Source organism: Pelodiscus sinensis, chromosome 29, assembly GCF_052426305.1.
Source record: "Pelodiscus sinensis isolate ZL-2025 chromosome 29, ASM5242630v1, whole genome shotgun sequence".
Classification (NCBI taxonomy): domain Eukaryota; kingdom Metazoa; phylum Chordata; order Testudines; family Trionychidae; genus Pelodiscus; species Pelodiscus sinensis.
This window is the reverse complement of record NC_143080.1, coordinates 1,241,687-1,260,647: the sequence shown is the minus strand read 5'-3', so window position 1 is coordinate 1,260,647 and position 18,961 is coordinate 1,241,687. Positions and strand designations below refer to the sequence as shown.

The 18,961-nt window shown below is 63.6% G+C and overlaps 1 protein-coding gene across 3 annotated transcripts in view; it reads left to right on the top strand.

The window, feature by feature from the left end:
- Nucleotides 1–18,961, top strand: part of NGFR (nerve growth factor receptor) — a 46,921-nt gene that overhangs the window by 18,827 nt on the left and 9,133 nt on the right. For all 3 annotated transcript variants that reach the window (XM_075911716.2, XM_075911714.2, XM_075911717.2), the window contains exons 2-4: nucleotides 691–829; nucleotides 7,555–7,914; nucleotides 16,045–16,288. In XM_075911716.2, the coding sequence (XP_075767831.2) occupies nucleotides 691–829; nucleotides 7,555–7,914; nucleotides 16,045–16,288 (743 nt within the window). The remainder of the gene's footprint in view (nucleotides 1–690; nucleotides 830–7,554; nucleotides 7,915–16,044; nucleotides 16,289–18,961) is intronic.

Below are 18,961 nucleotides of genomic sequence, written 5' to 3'. Positions count from 1 at the left end.
AAAACCAGCCCCCCTGGGTGACCGGCTGCTTGTCGCTCTGTGCTGCTGCCTCTGATTCAGAAGCAGCAGCGCAGGGTGGCAGCAGCCCCTGTCTGGGGGATGTGTGTGGTCCAGAGCATTAACCTCTACGCCTTTGCTGAGCGGATAATCGGTTATCGACTCCACTTGCATCCCTAGTCAGGAGCCTGCGGCAGCGGAGGCCTCAGCCTGGCTGGGAAGGCAGGGCTTGCCGTGGGGTTCGCTCTCCAGCTCCCCCTGGGCTGCTGCCCGTCACCCCGCCTGTTTCTTCCTCTGCCGGGCGCTGGATGCGGGGGTGGCCTAGAGCTGGGGGGGTGGCCTAGGGCTGGGGGGTGGCCTAAGGCCGGGGGGTTGCTGCTGGCCACGTGCTCTGAGATCCTGGGGTGGGGGCGCCCACACAAAGCCAGGCCCCTCCACGTGCTGCGCCGGGCGAGGCCTGGACCCGGCTCCGGGAGCCCACCCCACTGCAGCGCTTCCTCTCCCCAGACGTTGATGTTCCAATGGCGAGTAGGTGAGCTCATCTGCGGCCCAGCTGTTCGCAATCAAGGGCCTGGCAGGCTGGGGCGTAGGATGGCTCTGGACCCCCCCTCCCCACAGGGGGGACTGGATCCATTTATCCCCCCCCGCGAACAAGAGACTGACCCGGGCCCTTCTGGTTCCCTTGTGTGGCAGGGGCCGGCCGGGGCCGACGAGACGTGTCCCACCCAGATGTACACGGCCGGCGGGGAGTGCTGCAAAGCCTGCAACCTGGGCGAGGGGGTCGCGCAGCCCTGCGGGGTGAATCAGACGGTCTGCGAGCCGTGCCTGGACAGTAAGTACCTCGCCCTCGGTCTCACCCCAGCTTGGGGGGTCTCCTGCAGCCTGCTGCGTGGGGGGGCACAGGGCGCCGAGCTGGCTGCGGTGAAAAGCCTGTTGGTGCGCACTGTCCTCTCGGGAAGACAAGCCGGGGGCACCTGGCATAAAGTCCCCCCGGTTCTCTGGCCGAGCCCTGGGTGTGTTCTCAAGGGCCATTTCCGGAGCTGTTCTGCCTGGGGGGCTGTAGGCTCCGGATCTGGCCACCCGCCGTGGCTCCTGTGTCCACATGAGCATCCGGGACCCCCAGCGTCCTGCATCCCCCAGCCGGCGGGACGGAGCGAGCGGAGCAGACGCTCAGCAATCCTGCGGACGCCCGAGGATGCGGCTGTCGCTGGGGCCCCAGGGCCTGCCTGAGCCAAGTGCCTCGCACTGCCCGACGCGCAGGGGTTTGGGGCACTTTCTTCCCCACAGCCCCCCCGGGACGCTGGCTCGTTCCCTGCTCCCCTCTGCCCTGGCGGGCGGGAGCAGCTTCGCCCTCCGCGGAAGGCGATGGCGCGCCCTCGGCTCAGTTCCCAGGAGGCCCCGGGGTCCTGTCCAGTGCCAGGAGCCAGGGGAGGAGGGTGAGAAGGGTCCCGTCGGACAATCCGGGGCCGACGATGAAGGCCTGGGCGGCTATTTCCACAGTGCCCTGGCTGCGCGTGGGGCTTGGTGGAGGAAGTAAAATGCCCCCCATGCTGCCCACCCCAGTGTCGCCTGGGGGAGGAGCGCGCCGAAGGCTCCAGTGTTTGCAGCGCTTGCTGGGGGTGGGGGGGCAGTGCGGAATGCCCCAGGGCAAATCGGAGGATGCTGCGGAGGGCGGGGATCCCTGCAGACTCGGCTCCCCCGGAAGGAGCGATCTCTGGGGCGAGGGCGCTGCGCCGGAGCGGGTGCGGGGCAGGTGATCTGCCAAGCGAGCAGCAAGCGCTCCCCGCTAGGCCAAGCTCGGCACCGCATTGGCTAAAAATATCCCCCTTCCTGCAAAATCAATGAATGGCACTTAACCTCGGAGCGAGCGGCAGCAAGGCCTGGGGATATTGGATCCCGGCCCCCCCGTCTGACCTTGGCGGAGACGCAGGTTAGCGCTGCGCAAAGTAGCTTCAGCCGGGGAGCCCAGGCAGCCAGCCCCCGCCGGAGAGCAGGCCCCGACCTCTGCCGCTTTCTTATGGGCGGCGCAGCTGCTGGCTGACTCGGGGCCTCTGCATTCCGGAAGGAAAGGTGGATTGGAGAAAAGATAAAACGACACCCCCCCCGGAGGGAACGGGGAGCAGTCCATGTGGAGTGGATGTGAATGGGATGTGTCCTCGGACTAGGGATGTGAAAGTGTAACCGTGTAAATAGGTAACCGATGGGCGATACCTTTCACGGTTACATGCAAGGTCCCGGTATGTGCGGGGAGCCGGCTTTTAAGCCAGCTCCGGGGGAGCCGCTTGCCTCTGATGCAGGGGACAGGTGCTTAATTCCATGCATTTTAACTCCCCTACTCTGGCGCACACTTGTTTGTGCAGGCAGATGAGTGAGTCGTGCTGTTGGCTTGGTGCTTGCACAAGTGTGAGATGTGCCCCCCCCTTTGTGTGGTGGGTCCTCTGAGGGTAGCAGCCTACTACTGCTGCTGGTTAGTGAGGTGGCTTCTTCAGCTTAGGTCTGTGGGATGGACCTGCGGGGGGTGGCTCCTTGGGCAGGGGGGACAGGCTGTCTCTGCAGCCGCTCGCAGTATTTGTGGCTGCAGCCTGTTGGCTTGGGCAGGCAGGCAGCTTTGTGCCTGCAGCCTGTCTGGGTGCCTGGCTCCGGCCTCTTGCCCAGATGTCGGTATTTGTCATCACCGACGCGCTCGCTCTCCGCTCTGGGCTCTCGAGTCTGTCCCAGCCTCGCAATGCCAGAGGGGCTCAGCGTGAGACGTGTCGATTTCTGCTAATCCCCCTCCCCCCCTTTCCGGCAGGGCTGGCACGCGCTGTCCCCCGGGGGCGGAGCCTTCCCCGGCCCGGCTGTGCGATGCCCGCGGGCAGCATGGAGGGGGCGGTGAGGGGGCAGGGTCGGAAGGCCGTTAATCCGTGTGTATAAATACTGGCGGGGCTGGTTTATTGGCCTGGCTGACCTTGCGATGTCTTTGCGGAGGCCCCGTCCCAGGCTGGAGGCTGGGGGTCCTGTCCCCTCCCCCCCGCTTTACCCCCGCTGCAGGGAAGCCGGGTGGAAGTTTGGCTTTGCTCCCTGCTCCGTCCCTGGGACACAGAACACTCGCCCCGAGGCCTGCGGGGTCCCCTCCCCAGCCCTGTGCCGCAAAACTATCTGGGAGCAGAGGCTCCGGCAGAGGGACCGCAGGGTCCAGACCCTAGAGCCCCAGGCTGGGCAGAGCCCTCAGGAGTCGTCGAGTCAGCCCCCTGCCCAGAGCAGGACCAACCCCGACTCAATCAACCCGGCCAGGGCTTGGTCAAGCCTCTAGGGATGGAGACTCCACCCCCGCCCTAGGGAACCCAGCCCAGCACTTCCCCTAATATCCGACCTGGACTTCCCCCGCTGCAGCTGGAGCCCATCGCTCCTCGTTCTGCCCCCTGCCCCACTGAGAACAGCCTCTCGCCGGCCTCTCTGGAACCCGCCTTCCGGGAGTTGGAGGCTGCTCTCAGATCCCCCCTCCCTCTTCTCTTCCACTGACTGAATAAGCCCAAATCCCTCAGCCTCTCCTAAATCAAGCAACTGAGCCAGCCATAAGGCGCCAGGCTGGAAAACAGGGAATCTGCATCTTGGCCAGGCTCTGCTACTGATGTGCTGGGTGACCTTAGACATGTCACTTCCCCGCTCGGTGCCTCAGTTTCCCCACCCTTTGTTTGACATGTCTGTGTGCACTGCAAAATCTTCAGGGTGTGGATCTTCAGAGGGGGCTAATGATCTACACCGTGCCTCACAGGCGGGGGCAGGTGTTGGGGGTGTAACAACTATCGGAGGTCCCTATTTAAAACCACCAAAGGAAACACCTCCTAGCATTGATGCTTCCGGGGGGGCCTGTCTCCGAGCCCGGGGGCAGTTCTAATTCCATGGGCCGCTCTTGGAGACTCCCGCAGGGCGCAATCCCAGAGTGCAAGCCCCATGGGAGATGGGGCGGCCCTGCTCCGGGTCGGCCCGTCGGGAGCCCCCTGCCTTGGTCCTGCTCTCGCTGGCCCCTTAAGGAGCCCGGGAGCGACACCTGCTCCAGGCTGCACAATCCAGGCCGGATTTTGGGCCCCCTCTTTTCCGCATGACTCCCCGGCTGCGTGGGGCATTCCCAGCCAGCGTGGCTCCGGGCGTGCAAATCCCTTGGAGACCCAGGGGGCTGCAGACCCCCCGCCCCACCAGGCCGGGCCTTTCCAGATTTCTGTACCCGCCTCCCCCGCAGGCAGCGCCCCGCCGGCCTGTGTGATCCTCAGCTGGGAAATGCGCCCGCGGCCCAAACGCGTCTCCTGCCCGGCTAATGGCGCCCATCAATAATTCAGAGGCAGGCGGGGAATTGACCCGGGTTAATGGGAGCGGTGGGGGAGGGCTGTGGGGGCCAGGCTGCAGTAAAGGAGACTGGGGCGGGCTCTGAGCTCCATCCGGACTCGGGTGCTGCTGTGGCACAGGCGAGGGGGAGGGCGGGAGGGGTCCGGCCGGGCTGTGCCCGCTCAGTGCTAGTGGGGGAAGCTTGAATCAACAGCGTGGCCCTCCCCTCCCACTGCCCCTCCGCCTGGCAAGGCACAGGTGCTGCCACTCCACGCTCCCTGAGCAGGCTGGGGGGGGAGGTGCTGAAAGCCACAGAGTGGAGGATGTCCCGGGTGGAGACCCCGGGGAATGGAAGCATCTGCCAAGGGCCAGTAGGGGGCAGCGATCTCTCTCGCCACGCACATTGGCACTTGCGTGCACACTCACGCACATGCACACTTGTGCACACTCACATTCACACATGCACATGCTCATGCACACATGCTTATGCACACTCACATTCACACACAAACATGCCCACACTCACATACGCTCATGCACATGCACACATTTACACACGCTCACACACGTGCTCACACACATTTACACACGCTCACACACGTGCTCACGCACACACATGCTCACACACATTTACACACACTCACACACGTGCTCACACACTCATGCTCAGACTCACACGCTCACGCTCGCGCACGGCCGCAGCACATGAGGACCGGGGGGTGGAGGACAATACCAGGCTGGTGCCAGCGGCGTGGGGATGCCCAGCCCAGCAGAACGAGCTGTGCCGGGCGGTGGAGCAAACGGCAGTGCCCCCGTCCCGGTGCTACCCCCGGGCGGACACACTGAAGCCCCGACCCCGGTTTCCAGCCCCGATGTTTTTCCTTAAGAGCCAAGCTAACGGCCATGAGCGGCTTGGTGCCGCACGGCCACGGGGGCCCCTCCGCCATCCGCCGCCGGCAGCGTCTTCCCCGGGCCGCTGCGGCCCCAGGACCCAGGCTGCTCAGTCACTTATGTCGCTGTCTGAAAGAGCGAGACCCCGGAGCCGCAGGCGCTTGGCCGCCTGCCCCATCCATCCCTGGGCCCCCCGCCCATGGGCGGGACTGCAAGGGCTAATCACGCGAGGGCCTCAGACGTGCCTAGCTCCCCCCGGGCCTGGGCGAGGCGCCCCTCCCCCATGGGTTATCCGTGGCTGCCCTCGTCTCCCCCTCAGTCACGCACACCCACCCTGGCCGGCGCGTCGGCCCCTCACTGCCAAGCTGTGCCACCCAGCCGGGGACAAGGCACTGCCTCACCGAGGCCGTGGCCAGGGCTGGTGCGGTACAGAGGGTGCGGTTACTGCAGCTGAACCTCCCCAGGCCGGCACCCTCGGGGTCTGGCCGGCACCGCCTCAAGAATTTGCCGGACCCCGGGGGTCGATATTGTCTGGCAGCATCACCAGCACGGCCACGGCTCTGGGAAGGCACCGAGGGGTAGATTAGAGCTAAATAGCAGCACAACAAACCTCATGGGCCGTGGGAAACTTGGCCTCCACCGAGCTAAGGGGCATCCGGCTCACGCACATCACGCCGGACCACGGAGGTTGCCGGACCAGCGTGCTGGACTAGAGAGGTTCCACCTTAGCTAAGGTGGCAAGGGAGGCGCCAGCGCTCGATTGCAGTGCACGCAAATCTCAGCAGGTCCATCTCCTTCGGCCGGCTGCCTCTTCGCCTTACTCGCAGAGCGGCAGGCCAGGCACGGCCATGATGGTCCAGTCCGGCATCTTGCCCAGCCCCATGCCAGGCTCCCTGCCCCCAGCTGGCGATTTCAGGGCTATCACAGCGATCTGGCATCACCCTCAGTGCAGCCAACCTGCGATCTAGCAGCCGCCTCCTGTGACCGCACCGGGACGCCCAGGTCTTACTCGAGCGCCCGTGTCCTGAGCTCGTAAGGAAGGTGCAAAGACCAAGCCCCCCACAGCTGCTCACTTTGAATGAAGCTGGGTTCCGATCCCAGCCCTGCCACAGACTCCCCGCCTGGCCTTAGGCAAGTCAGTTAGGCTCAGCTCCTCAAAGGTATTTGGACACGCCAAGCAGGGCATGGGAGGAACGGGCGCGAGAGGCCGGGGGAGGAACGGGCGCGAGAGGCCGGGAGATGCTCGCCCGCGAAGCGCCAGACAGGGCCGGTGTAACCAAGACTCGGGCGCCGCGGCGGGGATGGCTGCGCTCTGGGCACACTGAGTACTTTGCGTCCTGTCATTCAGCCGGGTAATTGCCGTCTCCGGCGAGCGTCCTCAGGAGATCACCCGGGGAATTGCGGGTTCATCGCTTTCCAAAGGCCGAGCAGGGCTTCAGGTTAATCTCCCTGACCCGGCTCTCCCCTGCACAGGGGGAGGCTCCGAGCCCGGAGGGAGGCTGGCGGGGCCGGAAGAAGTGAATTCAAAGGAGGCAGTGACAGGCCACGGCTCGAACGCCTCTTCCCCGGCTTCGGGCTCCTCCCGGTAGCCGCGGGGGCAAGGCAAGGCCTCCTGCGCTCTGCGCCCCTAGCCCCCGGCCCTCCCTGTTGCATGTGGGGCCGGGCTGGGGGCCGGGAGGGGAGCAGGCAACCCCACGTCTCTGTCCAGCAGGGCCTGGGCCACGCCAGCCCTGCCCCCAGGACAGCCCCCGGCCCCTGCCAGCTGCACAGTCTGTGGTGACCCAGCCGGAGAGCCGAGAGCGGGGCCACGCCGGGCAGGGCCTTCCCCCGCCTCACACCCACCAAACTATACGACCATCATGGTCCCTTCTGGCCTCCAAGGCTGAGTCGGGGAGTCCTGGAGGTGCGGGGGAGGGGCAAGGGCAGTGACCCTGCGGGGGAGGGGGAGATTGATTTACACGGAGGAATCCGTGTTCTGGCACCGAAACCGCAGCCCAAGGCTGGGGCGAGTGTCGGCGACTAGCAGGGCAAGCTGGTGTTTCCATGGGGCGCCTGCCTCCGGAGTCTGGTCTCCGTCAGCCCTCGACAGGGACCAGCTGCAGCTAAACACAAAGGGCCAGGTGGCCAGTGGGGGGGGGCTGGGGAGCCCCCAGGACCCAGCCCCACCCGGGCAAGGAGGGGAAAGCCTCCGGGCTGGGGCCTGTCTCTCCGTGTGGTGTTTGTACAGCGCCTAGCGCAGGGAGGCCTGGCGCGACCGTCGCCCCGTCTAGAGCCCCGGTTCAGTTCCCATCTCCGCCGGACGCGGGCTCCTTGCATAACCGCGGCCCCACACTGATCTCTTGCTCGCGCGCTCTCCCCCTGCAGGCGTGACCTACTCGGACACCGTCAGCGCCACGGCGGCGTGCAAGCCGTGCACTGAGTGCGTGGGCCTGCAGAGCATGTCGGCCCCGTGCGTGGAGTCGGACGACGCCGTGTGCAAATGCGCCTACGGATACTACCAGGACGAGGGGAGCGAGCAGTGCGAGGTGTGCAAGGTCTGCGAGGTGGGCTACGGCCTGGTGTTCCCGTGCGAGGACACGCAGGACACCATCTGTGAGGAGTGCCCCGAGGGGACCTTCTCCGATGAGGCCAACCACGTGGACCCCTGCCTGCCCTGCACCATCTGCGAGGAGAACGAGGTGCTGGTCAAGGAATGCACCCCCGTCTCGGATGCCGAGTGCAGAGGTGAGGGGCCCCCATGGGCCGGTGCGGTGGGTCCTGGTCGCTCCCCAAGTCCTGCCCCGTTCACATCAATGGGAGTTGAGCCAGGTCAGGGACAGGGACGGCCAGGTGGAAGGAGTGAGTGGCCCGTTCCCACCTCCCCAGCCACTTTGCCAAGCGCAGGGCAGGAACATTAGCCCCCGCCCTTACCAAAGGGGAAACTGAGGCACAAGGCGAATGATGCTCCCAGCACCCCGCTTGGATTGTGACACTGCTCAAATAGCCTAGCCCTGAGCCCAGGAGTCCTGTTTTGGCCACTAGGCCGCCCAGCCAGCTGGGGACACAGGGCCGCCCCCCGCGCCCCCCCCCCCCCCGCTTCCCAGGGCGCTCCGGTAAAGCGGGCCATGCCGAGCTCTCCAGACCTGCTCTCCCCAGCCCCCAGTGCAGATGTAGAAAGGCCTCCCAGACCAGCGCAGGAACCAGTGAGTCTGCGCCCCACTGCACGGTCGGGGCCACTCGCGCCCCAAGGCAGAGAGAACGCCGTATCGGACGCAGGGGGCCGGGTACCTCCCCGCCGTCGGATGCTCTTAGGCGGCCGTTCATTGTTCGCCCTGCGGCCCAGCGAGTAGATCAGGGGAGCGCGCCTTGTGTGAACTCAGCCCACCCTCCCCTCAGCATCTTTGGGCCTCAGTTTCCCCTGGTGCATAAAGCGGATAACGGTGCTCCGTCCTGCTGGTTCCAGTGCTTTGGGGTGCTCCAGGCAAAGGCGCTACCAATGGAAATCTCCGTGTCTCACTGGGGCTGGGATGGATCAGCCGGCAGCCGAATTCGGTGCGCGGCGCGGGCGCTAGGCCGGGGCGCCTGGACGGCCGGGGGTCGGAGTGCTGGTTCTAAACCGGGGCCTCCATGGGCCAGATTCGGCCCAGCCAGGTTCACCCAGAGGATTCAGGGGGCCTGGGGCAAAGCAATTTCGGGGGCCCCTTCCATAAAAAAATACTATAGACCTCAGACATGCTCGTGGGGGCCCCTGTGGGGCCCGGGGCAAATTGCCCCACTTGCCCCTCTGGGTGGCCCTGGGCCCAACAAGCAGGTTGATCCAGCCCACGGAGGCCCTGCCCCTCCCCACCCCAGCTCAGTTTGGGCCTGGGGGCGGGGGGCAGGCGCCAAGTCTCCTCTGCCCTCATAGGAGCATGCGGGGCTTGGAAGTGCCACGTGCTCCTGGCAGGGCAGGAGGAGACTTGGCGCCTGCCCCCCGCCCCAGACCCTGGTTGGCCGGGGGCAGAAGGGGGCACAGTCTCCTCCCACCGCCAGGGGCATGGGCGCCCAGGGGGAACCGGGGGGGGCAAAGACCTCACCCCAGACTCGCAGGGAACTAGGGGGCTGTTCGCTCCGCGGGCAGGGCCCGACAAGCCAGCCCACGCGCTGACCACGGGGCTCGGTGTCTGCGGCTCCATGTGCCCGGCTGGGGGCCGCGCTGGGTGGTGCCAGGGGGTCTGTGACTTCCCAGCAGTGGCTGCATCTTGGCTCATGGCGGCGGCGGGGGGAGGGGCTGTGAGGTGCCCGGGGGCCGCTGCTGCTGCGTATAAAAGTAATGGGCCGGCAGTTCCAGGAAGGGGGGTGTTGAGCGGCGTCGGAGGCTGCTCGAGGCAGATGGAGCCTGGCCGACCCGGCCTGCTGCAGAACGGAGCTTGGCAGCCGGCTGCCTCTGGTGGGAATTAATTGCTGCTGCTGCTGCCTTTAAAACGTACCACGAAGGGCTCGGGTGAGGCGTTGGGCGGCTGCCAGGTGGGGGGGGGGCGCGGAGCTGCCAGGCCCCAGGAGCAGCTACTGGGCTCCTTTCGGGCGGGGGCGGGGACTGGACAGAGCCGCTCTGAGATCCTGGGGCCTGGTTTCGGAGCAGGAGGCTGCAATGTGCCAGGGCCCCCAGGCGGGACGTCGGTGCGGCCGCAGCCTCATGCACATGGGGTGGAACCCCCCCGGGACGCCCTGGCCTGTGCATGCGGCTGTAGGAACGAGGCTGCATCCTGATTCTTGCTGGGCCCAGGGACAGCCCCTGCCTACAGCCCTGCAGGGTCCCCCTGGGGGTCCAGCGAGGCTCCGGGCATGGCGGGACGCGGGGTCGGTGACTGAGATTCCCTGGGGCCCTCTGCGTCCGGCTCGGCCGTGCCAGCGTGGGGGGGCTGGGCTGCATGGTGGGGGGCGCTGGGCGGAGGAGGGGGCGCCCGGGGGACAGTTCTCCAGGGGATTATTCCAGCGCGCGGCAGGGGAAGAACGGGGCCATAAAACCAAATCTCAGGGCAGGGAACCGGGCCGGGTGGGTGGGACAGAACAGACTCGCGAGCTCCTGCCTGAGGGCCCCACCCCCCAGCTCCTTCCCTGCTTGCTCTGGTGCCCGGGGGGTGTCCGGGGCCTGGCATGAGCTCTGGGGTGAGCGCTCGGGGCCGGCTGGGCTGTAATGCCAGCCTGGGGCTCTGCCACAGCCCCTCGAAGGAGCAATGGCAGGGGGGTGCCTAGATGTCCGGGGCTCCGCTAGGCAGCCTGGGCAGAGAAGGGGGAGGCCCAGGCCCGGGACGTTTGCGGTGAGATGTGACCCGCGGGTGGGCGTGAGCTACCGGCCCGGCCCCAGGACAGGCGAGGCTGGGACCGCTCCGGCCACGGCGCGCGGGTCCATGCTACAGCCGCGCGTGGGCCTGGTGCGGCGTGACGCTCGGGCGAGGCCCGGTTCGACGTTCTGTGCCGATCAGCCCTGTCGCTGTTGCCGGGGCGGGGAGGGACGCGGTGCGCGGAAGGAACCCGGCGCACACGAGCCGAGCCCGGCCGTCGCCCCCGTTCCCGCGCTGGCGCCGCCGCCCGCAGGGGCCCAGGGAGCAGCCCGCGAGGGGCCGCCCTTTGTTCTGAAAGCTCGTTAGCAGCATGAATGGCGCAATGGGCCAGTGGCAGGGGCGGGGGAGGGCACCGATTTCCCCCTGGGCTGGAGATGGAGCCGTGCTCCCTGCCCCGAGAACAGACGCTGAGAAGAGACCATTGTGCCGGGGGCGCCTGTGATTCACTGCGGCAAGGCAGGGGGAGCGCGGGGCGGCTGCTCCCTCTGCAGGGTTGAACAAATGCAGCCAGAAGTCGAGGCACAAAGGGCGGGCTTTGTTAGCAGGACTTACGCTCTGGGGCACGAGGGGCGGGCTCGGAGCCCAGCAGGAAGTGGCCACGAAGGCCTCCCCAAGCCGGGCTCTGAAGAGGCAGCGCGGGACGCGACAGGAGGGGTCTGTGCCAGTCCAGCGGAGGGTGGGGAGGGCTGCCAGTCAGTACAAGCCGGAGCCGGGAGCAGCCATCGGTGCACCGTGGCCAGGCTGAGAAACTCCCCTCTGGATCTGGGCTGGCCTCGTTCCCTTGTGCCAGGTCCCTTGCGGTGCGCCAGCTGGACTGTTCCCGTGGCAAGAATCGGGCCCTCGCCAGGCGCCGTGCCCTGCGTACACAGCAGTTCAGCGGCCGAGTGGCCTGTGCACCCTGAGTACGGACAAAGGGGGTTTTAAGGGCTATGAACGGCATCTCGCTTGGAGCAAGTTTTCATCGGCAGCGTGTTTCTGACACAGCTGTCTGAGTGCAGCCTGGTGCAGGCACGTTCTGAGCTGGGCCTGCCAGGCTAGGAACTCAGGCAGCTACTGCAAGGGCACTGCTGAGGTCTGTCCTGCTCTCGTGCACAGGAACAGCCTAGGGTGAAAGATACCACGGGTCTAACGCCACGGACTGCAGCGTGGAACATTCCAATGACTGGTGCTAGAACCCCGGGCTGCAGTGTGGAACATTCCAACGGCTGGTGCTAGAACCCCAGGCTGCAGCGTGGAACATTCCAACGGTTGGTGCTAGAACCCCAGGCTGCAGCGTGGAACATTCCAACGGCTGGTGCTAGAACCCCAGGCTGCAGCGTGGAACATTCCAACAGCTGGTGCTAGAACCCCAGGCTGCAGCATGGAACATTCCAACAGCTGGTGCTAGAACCCCAGGGTGCAGCTTGGAACATTCCAACGGCTGGTGTGGAACATTCCAACGACTGGTGTTAGAACCCCTGGCTGCAGCATGGAACATTCCAACGGTTGGTGCTAGAACCCCAGGCTGCAGCGTGGAACATTCCAACAGCTGGTGCTAGAACCCCAGGGTGCAGCGTGGAACATTCCAACGGTTGGTGCTAGAACCCCAGGCTACAGTGGGACATTCCAGTTGTTGGCCCTAGAACCCACAGCCTGCAGCGCGGAACAGCCTACATGCCGGTGCTGGAGTCAGACTGTGGCTTGCTCCATCCTCGCCGAGCAGACAGCCGAGGGCGCTGAGCAATGAGGAAAGCAGCCGATTTGGCAGGATGGGTGGCACCGGGGAGCGCTAAGACGGGAGCCAAATGGCAGCTCAGCTCTCGCGCTCTCCTGGCAGTGGGACACTGGTGTGTCAGAGACTGTTTCTTGCTAGGCACCATAAAAGCACAGGCCCGCGGGCCTTGCCTTCGCCCTCCCTGCCACCTTTCGTAACAGCCCCGCCCTGCGTTCTGCCTTTTCCCCAGCAACGAAGCGTTGGGACCCCTCCCTGCTTCCCGGGTACAAGACGAGACACATTTTCTTCACCAGGCATGTCTGGGTGCGGTTCTTGGCTGCACACGGGGAACCAACCAATGGGGAAAATGTTTTTCTCCTCTCCGGAGCGCAGAGACCAGGGTGTGATCCAGCTGGCTGGGCATGCCTGGAAGACAGGAGAGCCTGGGCGCAAAGGGGAGAACAAGCCGGGAACGCTGCTGCTCCCCGACTCTGGAGAGCGGGCAGGTGCCATGGAGCCGGAGGGAGGGGAGGAACACCTGGATGGAGCCGGAGATGACCCGCGCTCCCGGCCTGGCTCCATGTGTGTTGCTAAGGCAGGTGCCGTTGCTGCACACAGGGCTCCCGGCAAACGTGTGTTTGCTGCGAGGCAGTTGCGTCTGGCTCAGATGGTGCCGTTGCGACACGTTAGTACCTAGAGGCCATGGACCAGTGACGGGAAGCGTTCTAAACGCCCAGAGCGGCTGGATAGCGCAATATTCCTAGGTATTTGCAACATGAGCCCTCGTTGAGGTTGGGGCCCTATTGCGCGAAGCCCCGTATGGACGGGGGGTCAGAGAGTCCTTCCCCTGACAAGTAAGGGCCTGATCCCCAAAGGTATTTATGCACCTAACTCCCATGGGTGTCAGTGAGAGTTAAGTGCATAACACTGTGGTGGGCGACATGCAGCTCGCAGGCTGCATGCGGCCCATCGGGGCTCTGTATGTGGCCCACGAGTCGTTTTGTTACCGTTGCCCATGCGCAGGGTTCATAGAACCATAGAACCGGAAGAGACCTCAGAAGGTCAAGTCCAGCCCCCCGCTCTAGGCAGGACCAATCCCAACTAAATCAACCCGGGTTGCCCGACTCTGCTGGTTTCCATCCGTGTAGTTCTTTTCCCTACCGGTGTTACTAGAGTGACACATGCATAGAGCCAGGGCATGTGAAGAGAGGTGCCAGGGGATTGCCCCCAGCAATGACGGGAAGCGGCGGGTGCTCCCTCAGCAGCCAGGCACAGTGCTGCTCCAGTTCAACCTGCACCCACAGCACATTCTAGGCATACACGCGCAGTGAGCAAAACTGCTGTATCCCGGGAGATCTCTTGGTTACGGCAGTCTTACATCCCACTGAGATGGAGGACGCCACTTGTGCAGCTCTTTCACGAGCCTCGGTTGCCAGTCGCTGGCATCACTGCTTTGAGGAAGTCCAGCTTAAACACACAAGGAAGATGGGTGGTGTGGAAGAAATGGTATTATCCCCATTGTACAGACTGCAAACTGAGGTCCAAAGAGAGGCTGAGGCAGGGTGGGACCTGAACCCCTCTCTGATGCCCACAAGCCCACCCTGCCTATGTAGAGCAAATTGCTGTATCTGCACAATGCAGTGCCTTCCGGGGCCTGGGTGGCGCCGATCCACCAAACAACCCCAGCAGGCCAGCTACGGCTTCTGCGTCGCAGCGGGCCGAGAGGAGGAACAGCAGAAGGAACATCTCTCGCCTCAGGCTCTGAGCAAGCCAGGGTTTGTCAGCAAAGCTGGGTCAGGCCAGAACAGCCCTACGGCGGGAGATATCGCAGGAGAACAGCTGGCCCTTTGTGACAATCACGCCGGCTGCGGCACGTCTCCTAAACCGGGTTCCGGCCTCGCACCCATGGCACAGCTAGCTGAGCCGTAGGCCTGTTAGTTTAATCCCCTGCCGTTGCAGGATTGCTCCTGACTGTCTTCCAGGGAGTCCGCCTGCCGAGGGATGATAGCTCCAGGGAGGAGCTACAAGGGATCTGTCAAAAACAGCTTTCTCCCTTGACAGATCCCCCTCAAGACGGCCGCTTTCTGCCAACAAAGTACTGAGTCGGCAAAACGTGGCGGCCATTTTTATGCAAATTAGGCACGGGATATTTAAATCCCTGCCTCATTTGCAATGTCGACCTGCCTAATCTGCATCCCTCTGCTGACAGAGGGATGCAGTCTAGACATACCCCTAATGAAATTCATAGGCAGCAGGTTTAAAACAAATTAGAGGATGCATTTCTGCACCCAGCGCACAGTCAACCTGTGGAACTCCCTGCCAGAGGAGGTTGTGAAGAGCAAGAACCCAACAGGGTTAAAAAAAATAGATAAGTTCATAGAGGTTAGGCCCATCAATGGCCAGGACAGAGGGATGCAGTCTAGACATACCGTTGGTGACCCCTAGTTCTAACCCTGAACCAAGGTGTGTTTCAGGTGTGTTAGGGGGTACAGCTGACCGCTTTGAAGACTGTTCAAAAGCTGGCCTTCGCTCCACCCCAGAGGAGGCTGCATTTCAGCGGTGGGTGAACAAGTTTCGGTGTCCGTGGTAAACTGCGGTGGCCGTCGAGATCCTTCAGGGCGAACAGTGCTACGTAGCCTGCTCCACGTGCTTGCTAGGAATCGGCAGTGCTTTGCGCGCCGGCAGCTGGCGTCTTCCCTGCATTTAGCCTTCCTGGGTGGCGGCCCGTCGCTCGGCGGGAGGCCATTGGGTTACCGCAAACAGGGCTGAGCTGATTCCCTGCCACGCTTTCGATCTCTTCCCAGGCGTGCTGCCCCCCGGCACAGCCTCATGCCCGCGATCTGCAGGCCCCGAAGCTCTCAGAAGTGCTGTCTGTTCAGGGAGACGCAGCTGCTTTGCTGCGGAGCGGACCAGGCCCTAGGCGGCCTAGTAGCCGTGCTCCCGACTGCCACGGGATGTTCCTGGGCGTGTGGCTGAGGCTGACTGATCGTCCCTGCCGCCGCCAGCCCTTCCCCGTTCCCACGCCGCCCTTGGCGTTTGGCCGTCGTGCCGCGATCCCAGAGCCCTTTGCCCTTTGCGATTTGGTCGGCATGTCTCCGATTTCACGCCCGTTAGCGAGCGAGTCGGCAAAGCCCTGGAGCATGCAAACAAAAAAAGGCCAAAACCCCCCCAGACAAATCTGGAGAAGAGCAAGCGCGGAAGAGCTCAGAGCGGCCCCAGGCGGGCTTGGCGGCTCAGGGGTGGAGACGGGGCGTGGAAAAGGTCCGGCTCTCTGGAATGCCACACCCATGGGTGCGCCGCTGCCCTGCGGGCGCTAACGAGAAGGGCGACTGAGAGGGAGGGCGGGAGGTTCGTGACCCGCTGCCTGGCCAGGGATGACCCCAAAGCGCTCGGGAGGGCGTGGCCTGTTTGGGGTCGGCAGACAGAGGCTCGGCTGCAAGCTGGGGGGCTGGAGGCTTCCTGCGGGAGCCCCCCTCTGCCGGGACGTCCCAGCTCTCCTTTGGCTGGGTTAGTTACACCTGAGATAAAAAGGCTCCTTCCCCCGCGAGCCCCACCCAGAGAGCGTCAATGTCTCTGTTTTCACAGCTCAGCCGTCAATAGGGCAGAGGTGGCTAACCCTGAGGGGCGTGTCTCTGTGAGGAGGGGGCGGAGCCCTGTCTTGGCCCCTCCCCTTGGGTACCCGCGGAGTTTCCTTGGAGAGAGCTGGCTACCGCTGTTCAGAGGGTGGCGAGTCTTACGGCCCCGTACCTCTAGCGGCACCGCGCTTCGCCTCACGCCCGGGCTATTCCCAGCCCCTGCGGCGGGCCAGAGCGGAGAAAGGGGGTGCTTTGCTAACTCCATTCTCCTTCCCCTTGGCAGAGCTTCACCCGCGCTGGACACCTCAGACCCCGACCCTGATGGGGTCTGACAGCCCCGTGCCTGTCACCAAAGACCCGTACAACACCGAAGGCATCACCAGCACCCAGGCCGATACCGTCACCACCGTCCTGGGCAGCTCCCAGCCAGTGGTGAGCCGCGGCACTGCCGATAACCTCATCCCGGTCTACTGCTCCATCCTGGCCGCCGTGGTGGTGGGGCTGGTGGCCTACATCGCTTTCAAAAGGTAGGCAGGGCCCCGAGGGGCTCTAGAGACGGGGGGGGGGGGCGCCAGGCCCAGACTGAGCAATGGAGTGGGGGGCTCATGAGCTGTTTTCTCTCTCCGCCTGTCCTGCTTTTTCGTTAGCCGGCCCATTCCCCTGGCCGAAAGTCGCGAGACCTCCTCGTCAACCTCCTCCTGGCCTTAGCGAAAGCTGCCATCTTTAATAGCAGGAGGAGGATGCTAGACGAGGGGGTTCTCTGCGACTGTGGGGCCTATTTCCGTTCCTCCCTCGTGTCACGAATCCGGGCAGAGTTCCTCTGGGCGGCGTCCACTGGCTCCATCGACAGCTTTGAGGAGCAGTGGGCGCTGTCCGGGGTTCTCTGCTTGGTGTCCCCATCCGGCTCCCTTATTTTGAACCTCTAGCCCGCACTCCTTGATCCTTTAGTCATTATTTGTCCCAAGCAATCAGTTGAACATGGGTCCAGTGTCCCTCCCATAAGGTTGGGGAGGGGCTTTTAGAAGATTTCAAATAGGCCCTGGCCGTGATCGTAATCCCCAAACTTCCTGCTCCTGGCTCCCTCTCTCCGTTTCGCTGGGATTTGCACCTGGAGCCAATGCAGGCTGCAGCTGGCTCAGCGTTTGCTCCAAGGGCTGTGACGTTTCCACGTGCCCACACGCTGGAAATAATCCCTCGGCCCGGCCCTTGCTCGGGAGGAGGCTGAATTTGCTGCCCAGGAAGCTCCCCTTGACTTGGGCGATCCCAGTAGAGGTGCCACGGATCAGCCCCCCCGCGACCCTCCCCCGCGAGGCATTCCCTTAGGTCCCCCAAGCGTGTTCACACTGGCGCACCGCATGGGGCCACGCATACTCCCCCCCCGGCACTGAGTCACTGCATTCACATTCACTTGCATGTGCGCGCACACAGACCCCCGGGGCCATGCACTTTGCTTGGTGCAGTGATTCACGTGCACACCCCCACACGCCGGTTCACAGGAATTTCCATGTGCACGCCAAGCACATAAACACATGCCTTCACATGCGTGCGTGCCCAGCCGGACATGCATGGACAGGCGCCCGCAAAATCGCAGCTGGAGCATGGTTCACAATGTAGCCCTTTCATCCGACGGACACGCACGGGCATTACTAACGAGCAGCCAAGAGACTAAACCAGAGTCACAGGCCTGCAAGGGAGCGTGCTTGCACACCCCCAGGACCAGCCTCAGCGTCCAAAGACAAGTAGAAAAGGAGGTTTCCATTCCACTCTCTCCAGGAAGCTGTTTCTTGCACCATGAGCACTTCACACAGTAGGTTTGCTTCTCAGATTACAACCCCCGTTAGCTATTTTGGTGGTAGACCCATTGCAAGTGAAAAGCAGGCAGCTAAAATTCACCTTTTTATCTTTTTGTCCTGCTACCACGGTGTGCCCCTCCCTGTACAGGGCTGGCGCTAGACGCGTCAGATGCAGGGGGGAGGACTCAGCTCCGCCCCCAAAGGGGTGGAGCCTTGGAAGAAGAGGCAGGACTCGGGGCTAGCCTGCTCCGGACACCCCCCAGCACCACTGACCAAACCATGCGGGGCTACAGCAGCAATTTAAAGGGTCTGGTTGCCGAGGTGGTGGCCTGAAGCCTCGGATCCTTTTTAAATTGCTGGGCCCTGAGTCAACTGTCCCTTTTGCCCCCCTCGGCCAGCAGGCCTGATCCCGTGTGTCCTGGTTCTGAACAAAGCAATCCGTGCCACGCCACAACGCCACAACGCCACACCCTCCCAGAGCTCCTGGCCCTTGATTTTGACCGGATTCATATTTGCCAACGTTAAATGTCGTGTCTCGCTCTGTGGGATACTGGTGCTGCCCTTGACGTTAGTGGCCAAGTGTGAACCTAACACAGCTCCGCGTTAACGTTCGTCTCTAAGGGTACGTCTAGACTACATGGCTCCGTCAACGGAGCCATGTAGATTTGTTGTTTTGGCAAAGGCAAATGAAGCCGCGATTTAAATGATCGCGGCTTCATTTACATTTACATGGCTGCCGCGCTGAGCCGACAAACAGCTGATCAGGTGTTTGTCAGTTCAGCGCGCTAGTCTGGACGCTCCCCTGCCGACATCAAAGCCCTTTGTCGGCAGCCCCGGTAAACCTCATCCCACGAGGAATAACGGGGCTGCCGACAAAGGGCTTTGATGTCGGCAGGGGAGCGTCCAGACTAGTGCGCTGAGCGGACAAACACCTGATCAGCTGTTTGTCGGCTCAGCGCGGCAGCCATGTAAATTTAAATGAAGCCGCAATCATTTAAATCGCGGCTTCATTTGCCTTTGCCGATCTGTCTAATCTACATGGCTCCGCCGACAGAGGCATGTAGTCTAGACACAGCCTGAGATACGAAGCCGTGTTCACCTGCTGAGCGGTACCTAATAGCTGTGTGCACACAGGCCTGCCTGAGCACAGAGACATGCCGGCAGGCCGGTTCTCATCCCCCATTTAAAAACAAAATACATGTCTGGTTAAAGGGAAGTTTGCGTTGACAGGGAACTCCAGGCCCTGCCGGTGAGTTCGGGGGAGAAAAGCCGCGAGTCGGCCCCAAGGACTAATTCTGGCTTAAATCTTTTGAGTCATCCTGGCTAACGCTAGGAGCAAACTGAACCCTTCCTTCCTGATCGCAGTGGGCTCACAGCCGGCGCGGGGGCCACACGCACCTCCGGGCC